The following is a 13,093-nucleotide window of genomic DNA, read 5'->3' as shown; positions in this document are numbered from 1 at the left end:
CTGACGGGTGAATATAATAACACGAGACAATTTCTAAGTTATTACACCGGCATACAGTGTTTGTTCAATATCAACACGTAGCGCGGAGCTACTGGGGATAATGTTCGCGTTGGTGAAGTTCATGTTAGATACAACGACTAACAACGACTGTCTTTGTTCGGGAACCCTGGTGGCAGATAGCGAAACTACCTTAGTGTAATTCTGTTACGAGTCTAGTTTCTCAGATGTTAAATTTCTTAACTCTATGGTACTCACTAAGAAAGAAACAAGAAGCCAGAGATTCTCGTTCTCTTCGCCAATTTGTTATTAAGTATTTTGTGTGAAAGACCAAAGATTATAAATAAAGGATTGTTCTGATAAATATATAGAGACCATCATAACCATTACCAATAACAGGTTATGGGCCCAGGTACGAAGAATCATTAAATTTATCCGGATAATAAAACAGACTCACACAAAAATGGCGGAAAGCTCACGTTTTAAGATAGAGAAGCTGAACGGCGAAAATTACGAAGTATGGTGCTATAAATTAGAATTACTTCTCATAAAGGATAAAGTGTGGAACGTAATAAGGGACGATGCACCATCTCCAGTAACAAACGATTGGACAGAACGTGACGATCAAGCTCGTGCAACAATTGGACTTTTAGTCGAAGACAGCCAATTGCACCACGTCAGGAGCGCTACGACAGCGCGTGCAGCTTGGGACTCGTTAAAGAATTATCACCAAAAGGCAACTTTATCCAGCAAAATTTTTCTATTAAAAAGAATTTGTAGATTAACACTAGCGGAAGGTGGTAATATGGAGGACCACATCACCGAAATGTCAAATTTGGTTAATAAGCTGGCCGCGTTGGGAGAAACACTGAAAGATAACCTAGTAGCCGCTATGCTTCTCGGCAGCTTACCAGACTCATACAGTGCATTGATTACAGGCCTGGAGAGCAGATCGGAAAATGAACTCACAATACAGTTGGTAAAAAGTAAACTCATAGATGAATATAAGAGGCGAAAGCAGACAGATACAGATAAAAACAAAAATGAATCGGCAATGAAGATTGACAGCGAACAGCACAAAAGAAAAACCTGTTTTTTCTGTAAAAAGGATGGACATTATAAGAAGGAATGCAGAAAATATAAAGCCTGGAAAGAAAAAAATGAAAAAGCGAAACAAGTCGATGAAAATGAATCATGCTTCATGATGACTACACCCGAAGATCTGGAGATAAATGAGGAATCATGTTTTGGTGCGAGAGGAAGTCAAAAGAAAAATAATACTTGGTTCGTTGATTCAGGTGCAACTAGTCATATGGCAAATTACAAAGAATGTTTCACCGAGTTTAATCCGGGAAGAAAAGGTCATGTGCGCCTGGCTGATGAACAACAGTTATGCGAAATAAAGGGTATCGGAACGAGTATCATAAGATGCAAAACCAATAACAGTAACACATCAAATATGGAAATAAAAAACGTTTTGTACGTACCAGAACTAACGGCAAGTTTATTGTCAGTTAAAAAGTTAGCAGCTGAAGGATATAAATTACTGTTCGAAGACACCGAATGCAACATAATGAAATATGGAAAAATTCAAGCTACAGCTAGTCTATCACCCGAATTATATGAAATCAAGACTGTAGAAAGAACATGCACAACAACAGAAACTGGACACAACGATGACTGCCAACATACTTGGCATAGGCGTTTCGGACACCGAGAAACACGTGCAATTAAGGAACTTGAATCAAAGGGATTAGCAACAAACATAAAAATCAAGGAATGCGGTATACAAGAGATATGCGAGAGCTGCATAAAAGGTAAAATGACTCGGAAACCCTTCCCAAAGGAATCGTACAGTAAAACTGAACAAATATTGGACCTCATACATACCGACGTTTGCGGCCCAATGCAAACTATGACACCAGGTAACAAACGGTATATACTAACAATAATCGATGATTATTCCAGATACACTGAGATATACCTCATGCAATACAAATCAGAAGTAGCCTCGTACCTGAAAGATTTCATCGAAATGACAAAAACAAGGTACCGAGATAAACCGAAGTTTATACGTTCAGATCGAGGAGGAGAATACCTTAACAAAAATTTACAGAACTACCTGAAAAATGAAGGGATTCAAGTGCAATACACAACAGCTTATTCACCCCAACAAAATGGGGTCGCTGAAAGAAAAAACAGAAGTCTTTTGGAAATGGCAAGATGTATGCTGTTTGATGCGAATTTACCAAAGAAATATTGGGGTGAGGCAATTAATACAGCAAATTATTTACAAAACAAGCTGCCATCAAAAGCAATTCACAAGACACCATATGAGTTATGGCACAAGAAAAAACCAGACGTGGGAAACATACATATTTTTGGATGTAAGGCGTATGCACAAGTACCAAAAGAACACAGACAGAAACTAGACGAGAAAGCAGAAGAACTTACATTTGTCGGATACTCTAAGGAGTCTAAAGGTTTTCGTCTACTGGATACAAGAACAGACTGTATAAAAATCAGTCGAGATGTAATATTCTCTGATCATCAATCAAAGATCACTGAAAACAAAACATCGCAAGAAATAATCTTTGCGCCTAAAATATCATCAAATGAAGAAACCAAAGATGAATACACTGATGGAAGTTCATCAGATTCGACGGACGAATATGAAGATTTTCCTGTTGAAACAAATGATGGAGAAACTCAAGATGAATCACAAATAGAAATCAGAAGATCTCAAAGAACGAATAAAGGAATACCACCAAGTAGATACAGAGATATATCAGGATTAACAACAGAAACAGAAGAACCAACAACTCGAAAGGAAGCAATATCTGGAAAAAATAAAGAACACTGGATAAATGCGATGAATGATGAAATTGAATCGTTAAGAAAACATAATACATGGGAAATAGTACCAGCACCAATAGATAAAGACATCATCACATGTAAGTGGGTATTTAAAACAAAAGAAAACGCCGAAGGTGACACTAAAAAATATAAAGCAAGACTTGTCGCCAGAGGTTTTTCACAAAAGTACGGTATAGACTACGACGAAATATTCGCCCCTGTGGTGCGACAAACTACTTTTAGAATACTTCTAACAATAGCAGGCAGAAGAGGACTAGTGATAAAACATCTTGATGCAAAGACAGCATTTTTAAATGGCCCGCTAAGGGAAACAATTTACATGAAACAACCAGAAGGTTACATCGTCGAAGGATCAGAGGAAATGGTCTGTAAATTAAATAAAAGTATCTACGGCCTGAAACAAGCTGCAAAGGTCTGGAACGATCAACTAAAGAAAATTCTTCTGAGATACGAATTTCAACAGAGCAAAGCTGATCCATGTTTATACATAAAAGGAAAGAATGAAGAAAAAATCTACCTAATAATATATGTGGATGATTTCTTGATCGCAGGAAGAGGGATGAAGGACATCGATAATGTGATTGCTTTCCTGAAGAAGCACTTTATTTTAAAGGACCTCGGATTACCACAAAACTACTTAGGAATTGAGGTAACAAAAAATCCAGACGGATTCTATAACATAAATCAACCAAAATACATACAAAAATTATCAGAAAAATTTGGACTTCAAGACGCGAAGCCATCAAACATACCTTTAGATCCAGGATATCTAAAAACTAAAGAAGACAAAAAGCCAATGAAACAGAGTGAGAAATATCAACAGCTGATCGGAGCCCTATTATATATTGGAGTAAATTCAAGACCCGATATAGCAGCAAGCGTTAGCATACTAAGTCAACACAATCAGCAACCATCAGAAGAAGATTGGACCGAAGCAAAAAGGGTTCTACGCTACCTAAAGGGGACAAGAGACAGAAAATTGACACTAGGAGACAAGAATGGAAAAAACGAATTAATCGGATATGCCGACGCAGATTGGGCAGAGAATAGGTTTGACAGAAAATCTAATAGTGGATATTTATTCAAACTATTCAGTGCAACAGTTAGTTGGGGATGTCGAAAGCAAAGTTGCGTTTCGTTATCATCTACAGAGGCTGAATACATAGCCCTCGCAGAAGCCTGTCAAGAAGCTATCTGGATTCGAAAGTTGCTGACAGATCTGCAGGAGGAACCACACGGAAAAATCATCATAAATGAAGACAATCAGAGTTGCCTAAAGCTGACACAAAATCAAGGCTTTAGTCACCGGACAAAACACGTAGACACTAAATACCATTACGTAAGGGACTTAAAAGAGAAGGGAATGATGGACTACATTTATTGCCCGACAGAACACATGTTGGCAGATATGTTGACAAAGCCGCTGCAAGCTGTAAAATTAAAAAATATATCTGAAAAATGCGGGTTATCGGATTAGCCAAGACTACATGAAGTATTCGTTGAGGGAGGGTGTTAGATACAACGACTAACAACGACTGTCTTTGTTCGGGAACCCTGGTGGCAGATAGCGAAACTACCTTAGTGTAATTCTGTTACGAGTCTAGTTTCTCAGATGTTAAATTTCTTAACTCTATGGTACTCACTAAGAAAGAAACAAGAAGCCAGAGATTCTCGTTCTCTTCGCCAATTTGTTATTAAGTATTTTGTGTGAAAGACCAAAGATTATAAATAAAGGATTGTTCTGATAAATATATAGAGACCATCATAACCATTACCAATAACAGTTCAAAGTGCAATGTTCACGTCACGATATGAAAAACATTGTTCCCGTGACAAAAATTAATCACTTTGATGCCGATAACATCGATCATCGAAAGTATTATAATATCAAGTGTGGACCTGCAGGCTCATACTGCCAGGCTATCATACTCTGTGTTGACGGTAAGTGTATAATAAATAACACCATTATTTATCAGCTATCGGGTTATATATTCTAATACGCGAGCCATATCATCGGTCTGAGAATAATACTACATATGCCGAACGGATGTTTTGTAGTGAGATTTTTTAATTGAATTACCAATTAGACCTATATATATTAAATAATTATACACAAAGAAAACCGAAATTCATTCATTTTTTTTATATTCCGGACGTTTGATAATTCATACATTCCGTTACTTATTATGCAAGTATTTACAATTATGGTATATTTTTTTTTATCGCTATAAAATGAGAAAAATACAACTTCGAGTGAAGTTAAAAAAATGTTAATATAATCGATAAATCCTCACTGTTCGCAGAACTATACGACAGGCCCTCAAATGTTTATATGAGCGATATATTATCCTAATTCCCATCATATATACGCGTATATTAACATTTGAAAGAAAGTATCAAAGGACACCGCCGCCCTGAGCGTCAAAGACGGCGGTGCGCATGAATTGTCTATTTATTTTCGACAGTAAATATTCGTGTTTGATGATAAAATTCATACCGCCGATTTGGGGATGAGCTAGGAGCATTGACACAATTTTTCAGACTTTTGACACCTCTCTAAAAGGGGGAAATAACTTATGATTCGACATGCACCAGTCAGCTGAACATGTTTTTTTTTCAATGCTGAAATAATAGAAATTAATTCATGTATTTCAAATCATTCTTGTTTTATTCTAACTTTCCTTTGTCATTTCACATTATATGTCATGAAATTATACTTTTTTTCATCAATTTTTTATTGTAAATTAGATTTTTCACTTCGAAGGTTTGTTATTCTGGTTATTCCGTCGGTTATTTCAGTTGATCCCTTGATTCAGGATTTCGATGTACTCGAAAACTGACCAACGAAATCATTACATACTTTCGCAATGAATTATCAAGAAATTATTAGACAGTGGAAAGTCATTTTTTTTGTCATAAAAATCAAGTTTATTTTTTTCAAAAGCAATATTTAGCGGGCTTGCTCGATGCTTAACAAGTTCGCATTTTTTCGACATCCGAACAATGATCCAACGTTACATGGAACAAATTTGGATTGCCAGTAGTTATTTATGATCGTCACTTGAAGAATTCACGATAATTCATGTTTAAATCATTATCACAAACCAGAGTGAAAATATAATGTATAGGATGGTGTGCTATTTTGAACACGTTTGATTATTCTGTTTTCAGACACTATTGAAAAATTACGAGCGAAAAGTGGAGAGAAAAGGCAAGTTGCACCTCCTTCGAATTTGATTTTGTCAGCTTCGGAAATATCTTCAGAAGACTCCGACGCATTAGCTAAACGTGCGAAAAAGGTATATAGGTACATATAGATACGAAGCTGACGATGTTGTTGTTGTTTACTACCAGATGTTGCAGCACCTGCACAAAGGTGTATATGGGGCATTCCAGCCATAATCACCCAAGATTGGACTGAACGTTTTTTTTAATAATTTTTGTATAGTTTTACACGATGGAGGTCTATATTGTGTATGTCAAAGGAGTGTCATGGCAGGAGTTGTGTATGTCATGGCATCTATGAATTAATTCTTTTAGATTTTTACTTTGAACCGTTTTCTCAGTATAAATATTACAAACGTCGACTAGTATACATCCTTCGATCTTCTTGCAACGAAGCACGGGTATTCCACGTCGAAAATAGTATATTTCGATACAAGAGGGCAAACAAGCGTTTTGCGCAGTACGAGTCTGAAGGCAGCACGAAGCCGAGGCTTCGTGCGCCCTTCAGACGAGTAGTGCGCAAGAAGCGAGTTTGGCCTCGCGTATCGAACACTATTTTTCTTTGTGAATGTATGCGAAAGTCCGCGCTGTGCAGTGCTTGGGGGCAGCGAAAGCCGGCTTCAGCTCACCGCGCGTGAGAATAAAATTTTGCCTACCGCTAGGCGGTACGCAAAACATTTTGCCCACCGCTTGCGGTGGGCAAAGTATTTTGCGCATCGCCTGATGGTAGGAAAAATTATTCTCACGCGCGGTGCGCGAAGGCCGGGCTTTGGGTGCCTCCTAGCGGTGGGCAAACGAGGATTTCGCATGCATGTGTAAAGAAAACTCAATTTTTGACGCCTAGACCATTTACTCTTTCTATGACTTTACCTACAATTCAGATTAAAAAATCGTTTTTCAGTGCCCATAAATATTGGTGTTAGTGATCATAGTCTATATTATGGCTTTTCCTGTTCGGAAATATCATATCTCATCCCATTAGGTTCAGAAAATTACTGATAAAAAGTTTATTATTAGAAATATACTGATTTAAAAAGTTTATTATTAAAAAAATTAAAATTTATGAATTTTTGCAACCCAGTAGGATGAGATATGATATTTTCGAACAGAAAAAGCCATAGTGTAGACTCTGATCACTAACACCAATATTTATGGGCACTGGAAAACGATTTTTTGATCTGAATTGTAGGTAAAGTCGTAGAAAGAGTGAATATATGGTCCACGATGGTCTAGGCGTCAAAGGTTGAGTTTTTCGACGTAGAATACCTGTGCTTCGTTGCAGGAAGATCGAAGGTTGTATATTAATCGACGTCTGTAATATTTATCCTGAAAAACCGGTTCCAACTAAGAATCTGAAAAAATTCATAGATGCTTCTTTGATGTACACGATATAGAACTACATCGTGTAAAATTATAAAAAAAGAATAATAAAAAAACGTCGAGTCAAATCTTGGATGATTATGGCTGGAGTACCCCATATAGATAATGATTTCATGATTGTACGCTTATTTCATAAAGGCACCATCGCGTCATGAATCTCAGAAGATAAAACTAAAGTTGAATGAAAAATTAGAAGCACTTCGACAAAAACACGTTGCAGAAGATACGATGACACCTGTAGGAAATGAAGTGAACACTATTGAAGATGATCAGGAGAATATCGAACCTGGTGAAGTCCACAATGATAAAAAGAATATGAAAAAAAGTGGCCCGATTAAACGAAAAGCTACGGTAGGTTACTTTGAAGATTTGTTTTTTTTTTTTGCAGTTTTGAATATATCTCTGAGCACGAATGTTACAAGTCATCACACTATGCTTTATCAGTGGAACTTATTGCAATTGAGATTCTTAGATGAGATATGAAATTCAATCTCGATCAATAATTGTTTCTATTGTAAATTTTTTGAAAGTAGCTTCATGGATTTAATGATCAAGTTCGGCCCACTGGCCTGTCCCCAATTTTTGTCTTTGATAGACAAGGTTAGGCTGTATCAAATATAGGTACGTCTTTCAATATTTCAACCCACTAATGATGCAGAACTAACGTTACATATTTTTTGCAACATCTGCTTCTAAAGTATGATTTTCGAAGTACGTGTAGCGTGCGTAAAGTGCCTTATTCCTACCCTCAGGCGAAAATGAGGCACTTGCATTACGCGCGCCACACAGGTTACTAAAATCCTATTTTCCCCTATTGCAGGAATGATGAAAAATAGCATGTACAACACGTGTAGATTGGCCGATAGCCAGCTCGTGTGAAAGCAGCACTCGCCTTCGGCGCGCACTACCAACCTCACACACTAGACGGAAATCGACCCTACTCCACACTGTCACACGATGCACTATTCCGTTCAGCCGTTGTATATTTGTATGTTTTACAGGATGCAGACGGCTGCGGTTCAGGGAAAAAATCTACAAGATCTCACGAATCCTTCGGTGAACCAGTGGCTGAGAAAATGACCAAACCACAGAAGCCCAATTCATCGGTAAATATTATAGAGTAACCCATACGCACTTTATGATGATAAATGACATGCTCGTTTTCACATTTACGATATGTAGGCTGATAAAGTGAGAGAGGCTCAAAGCTCTATTCTGACGGAGCCTAATGCGATGACACCAGACGATGTAGAACTTAGCAAAAACAAGCAGTCGGTGAGTGCTTCAAATGAAAGCCATGTTTGATTATGTAATTGTATATGCTATGTACATTATTTGCAGCCGGATAGTGGTCTTGATGTAGGTAAAAAATCCGCTCAGTCTCCCAAAGCCTTAGATAAACCAATGGTCGAAAAAATAGTTAAACCTGCAAAGAAGCCCGATTCGTCTGTAAATATAGAGTAACTCATACACACTTATTGTTACGGTGAATCAATGCTCATTTTCATAATTATAAAATGCAGGCTGTTAAAAAGAAGGGAAATCGAAGCAGTAGTATGACGGCGAAGGACAGTAATACATCAGCGGCACGAAAGACGACCGATAATACCCTGGACAGCAAAAACATGAATTCGGTAATTGGTTCAATCGCATATTTCGAACTGAAATTCTATTAGGTACCCGTTATATTCCCGATGAGCAGTTTGGGCTCCATTGCGGACTGCGTAATGATATGAAAGAAGCCCAGAATAATGATTCCGTCTGTATAGTGATTTCAAATTAGTTATTTTCACAGACATCACTGACATTCAATACTGTGTGTTAAATTGCTAAACTTTATTTGGAACTTGCATCTTTTTCACAAAATTGTTCGAGAATTATTGCGATGTATGAAAAATTTTCCAATCCTAAAATTGTACAGCAGAAATTCGCTCAAGAAAGATCCAAGACAAATTCTTTTACAAATCTGTACGTCGTTTTGTCCATGTGTAGACTATACATTGATATTGAAAAAAAACTATCATACATACGTATACCTCGCAGTAGTTAATCAAGTTGGTGAATCTTTTCCAATGTAGTTACGTGACTGATGCAACGAACAAATGACGTATCAAAAATATATATATATATATATATATATATATATATTTTGTTGAATTGTGTTATGCATACGAAATTGATGGTTGGATTGGACCTGAATGACATATGTGATGATAGTAATTGAATTGGTAATTTTACAGGGATGTGATGACCTTAGTCATGCAGACCTCTTGCAACAGATTAAAAATCTAAAGGCGAAATGTTCCAAAGATGAAACTACGATTGCCAGTCAAAATTTAATGATGAAGGAACTTACAACACTGAACATGGAACTGCAGCGCGATGTCATCCAGTATTTCAAAGAATTCAAAGGTACGCATACATTATTCATTGACAATTGATTTGACAGATATGCAGACCAAGGTAGGCAGTGTAAATCGATTGTAGATTATGCAATTGATCGTTCAAAATGTTCTTAAGCCTACACAGCACTACGATTATTATTGACTGTTTGAAAAACCTTCTTTACTGAAGGTGGGGGGCTGGGGTGGGGGGCGTCACGTGTAACGCCACGCCAGGCGCGTTACGCTGCGTCCGTCACGCTGGGCCCGTTACGCTCAGAGGGGCGGGGAGGGTAGGAGGTTTTACGCTGGGCCATGACAATTGTTACTATAGAGATTGGTTGCCATGGTAACCGTTACCATGGTGGCAACCGATTTCCATGGTAACGGTTACCATGGCAATCGTTACTATAATGATTGGGTACCATGGTAATCGTTACTATGATGATTGGTTACCAGAGTAATCGTTACTATAGAGATCGGTGGGGGTTTCCGGAAATTCCTGGGGTATTTTGGGTTATGCTCCATTTCCCAGTGAAGGGGAGGTGGGAGGGGATCCTGACACGGTGGCAAAACAAATTTGCGAAACTACGAAAATTGCTCGAAATATACAATAACCTTACGTTTTCTGATTGAGAATTTTGTTAAAGGGGTTTTTCAAACCAGCTTTTAGCTATGTTGGTGGGAGGAAAGCTAAAAGCGGGTCAATTTGAACTGTCTCGAAGAGGCAGGTTTTCATTATTTTTCGACTATAAATTGGTACATATGCGGCCGCACATGGTCAGTCCTGCCGAAATCATTACCTTTTATATGGCGGGTTGTAGAAGCATCAGCTAACTGTCGATCGTCTATTGCACAAGTATCTAACAATCGAGAACAAGAATCACTTTCATTTTCCTACTTTTCACGACGGCTTATCAGTTTTTATTGTGCTCAAAGTTTATGAAGCGTTGAAAAAAAAGAAAGTAGATTTCTATACAATTTTGGAAGTATAGTATCTTTAGCTCGGCTATTTCTCGGGAAATAATTGTTTGAAACATGATGATACCATCGCATTCATAGCTGTCAATATTCAAGATACCACAGATCAGATTTCATGTAATCCAAAGAATGCCCTCCACCGGCTGCTTGGTTTGAACGCGAGGGGGAAGTGACTCGTTGATTCGAATTACGAATAGGTCCATAAATTGACGAGAATTTACAGCGGCTTGATTAAATAATAAAAATTAACACAGAAAAAAAATTAAACAAGATCAAAAAACTGTACGTGAATTATCGAACCTCCGAAAGAAAATTGAAATTGAATTGAAAAAAATAAGGTCAACTCATTTGAAGACACAGAAAGTACCAAAGAAAGATTGAAATATTCAGATATTCACCCCAATGAGTATATTATCGATAATTATTCTCGAAGAAATAAATCAAATAAGAAAAAACAAAATCACACAAACAATTGGATTAAATGAAACGAACTCATTTGACTGATCAGAAATACGAATAAAAATCACAAAAACAATAAGATATTTACTCTAGTTGAAGTGAATTATCGAGAATCGTTCGAAAACAAGTGAATGATTGGAATTATTCAAAATTAGGTTACAATTGCAATAAATAAATTCGAGTTTGATTCATTAATTTCAACTATTTCATCCCAAATAATCAATTTGTCACTGGAATCTTGAGGTATTTTCCCCTTAGCGTGAAACAAAACCTGAAATGAATTATCATAAGTATCAGTCACTGAGTAGTATATACGTGTCCACAGTTATGTCGGAACAATATGACGGAGTCATACGTAACTTGGAAGGTTGTAATGCACCACCACCTGGACATATTTCAAACGACAAGGTAAGTTTGCACACTGACGAGGCAATGGTAATGTATTTACATGAATTAATTGTCGACCATATACCATTTCACAGATTCATTTGGGACATAACGTATGGATCCCCTATAGTACGTACAATGGTGCCGTCAACAGGGCAAAGTCGAATCAGATGTTCGTGAAGGAAATCGCCGTAGCAGTATTTGGATACGACGTTCTGAAAAATAGCAGTATCACTGGTACACAATCAAATAAATTCAAAGACAAACCGGCAAAAGCAAAATTGGATGAAACAAAGATGCTCGCTATAAGTGGTACGTCTTTCATCATCTGGACTACATTATCAAGCCTATACATACACATCCCCAGAGATAAACCCGAGTAGGAAAAGTAACTGTGTTAGTATGCAGTAAGGAATACCTGTATTCCACAACGGAGATAATACCCTATTGGCATAATAGCGCATACGTATTCAATCTAAGTATCTGTTACCCAAAACCATTGTTTGTGATCCTTTTTCGCAATTCAAGCGCGATGATGATGAGTCTGATTATACGCCAGCTCGCGTATTCGTAATATCGTCATTCTTGGCCCGCAGACAGGCATATATACTGAATCGCCTCCGAATCGTTTTCCGAACTTACGCACAATATAACCAATTCTTACAGATATCTACCGTCACCGCTTACTGGCCATACAGAAGGCTTCTGAATTCAATACGCAAATGGAATTATCAAAAGTAAACCTTTACGTCACTAGGAAGATATCCGACCTAAACAAACTGAAAAAGACTGATAAGCCATCGACATCATCGATGACATCAAGTGTACCCGGTAAATTAAAACTTGATCATGATAGAGTGCACGTAATTAAATACATTTAACCATAGCGCTACATATCGCCTTAGCATGTATAATCATGAGATTTCATCGGTGTTGTACATTTGTACGAACCATCTCCACTTTCCTACAGTTGACATTTGAGTTTACCACTAACCATATTCTTATTATACATATATAGACATATATTGGCGCTTCTGTGATATTGATTATTTATATCTGTCTCTAGAAGAGGATGATCAGAAATCAGACGCGGGGGATGATATAGGCACCAACTCCAACATTACTGACGATGTCGGAAACTCCCCTATTAGGATACTTGAAGATCATGACAATAAAGAAGAAAATACAGGTTTGTCAGTTTATAACGTCAGATTAACATATGTAAACTTCGTAGGAAACGAAAACCGTGCCACTTATGAAGACTTCTGCTTTTCAACATACTTGTTAGATGCGGAACACACGCCGAATGAGGAACTCAGCGAGTAAGAGCGAGAGTCAGTCACGTAGAGACAGTCACGGGATGATTTTGTCATATTTGTATTCTCGCAATAAAAACAATTCAAAGA

At 37.4% G+C, this 13,093-nt stretch overlaps 1 protein-coding gene across 2 annotated transcripts; it reads left to right on the top strand.

Annotated features, from left to right (window-relative positions):
• Positions 1-4,663: 4,663 nt before the first annotated feature.
• On the top strand, positions 4,664-13,093 carry LOC124214235 (uncharacterized). Of its 2 annotated transcripts, XM_046616438.2 has the most exons (13): positions 4,664-4,815; positions 6,046-6,173; positions 7,618-7,830; positions 8,481-8,585; positions 8,662-8,754; positions 8,821-8,928; positions 9,003-9,113; positions 9,720-9,891; positions 11,626-11,708; positions 11,783-11,999; positions 12,354-12,518; positions 12,754-12,876; positions 12,976-13,093. In XM_046616438.2, the coding sequence occupies exons 1-13, from the start codon at positions 4,686-4,688 to the stop codon at positions 13,011-13,013; spliced, it is 1,686 nt and encodes a 561-aa protein (XP_046472394.1). In that variant the 5' UTR covers positions 4,664-4,685; the 3' UTR covers positions 13,014-13,093. The 2 variants fall into 2 exon arrangements, with proteins under 2 accessions (XP_046472394.1, XP_046472395.1); XM_046616439.2 differs by lacking the exon at positions 4,664-4,815 and having other exon boundaries at positions 5,902-6,181; positions 12,754-13,092.

The sequence above is a fragment of the Neodiprion pinetum genome, chromosome 3 (assembly GCF_021155775.2).
Source record: "Neodiprion pinetum isolate iyNeoPine1 chromosome 3, iyNeoPine1.2, whole genome shotgun sequence".
NCBI lineage: Eukaryota > Metazoa > Arthropoda > Insecta > Hymenoptera > Diprionidae > Neodiprion > Neodiprion pinetum.
This window is presented reverse-complemented; position numbering and strand designations above follow the sequence as displayed.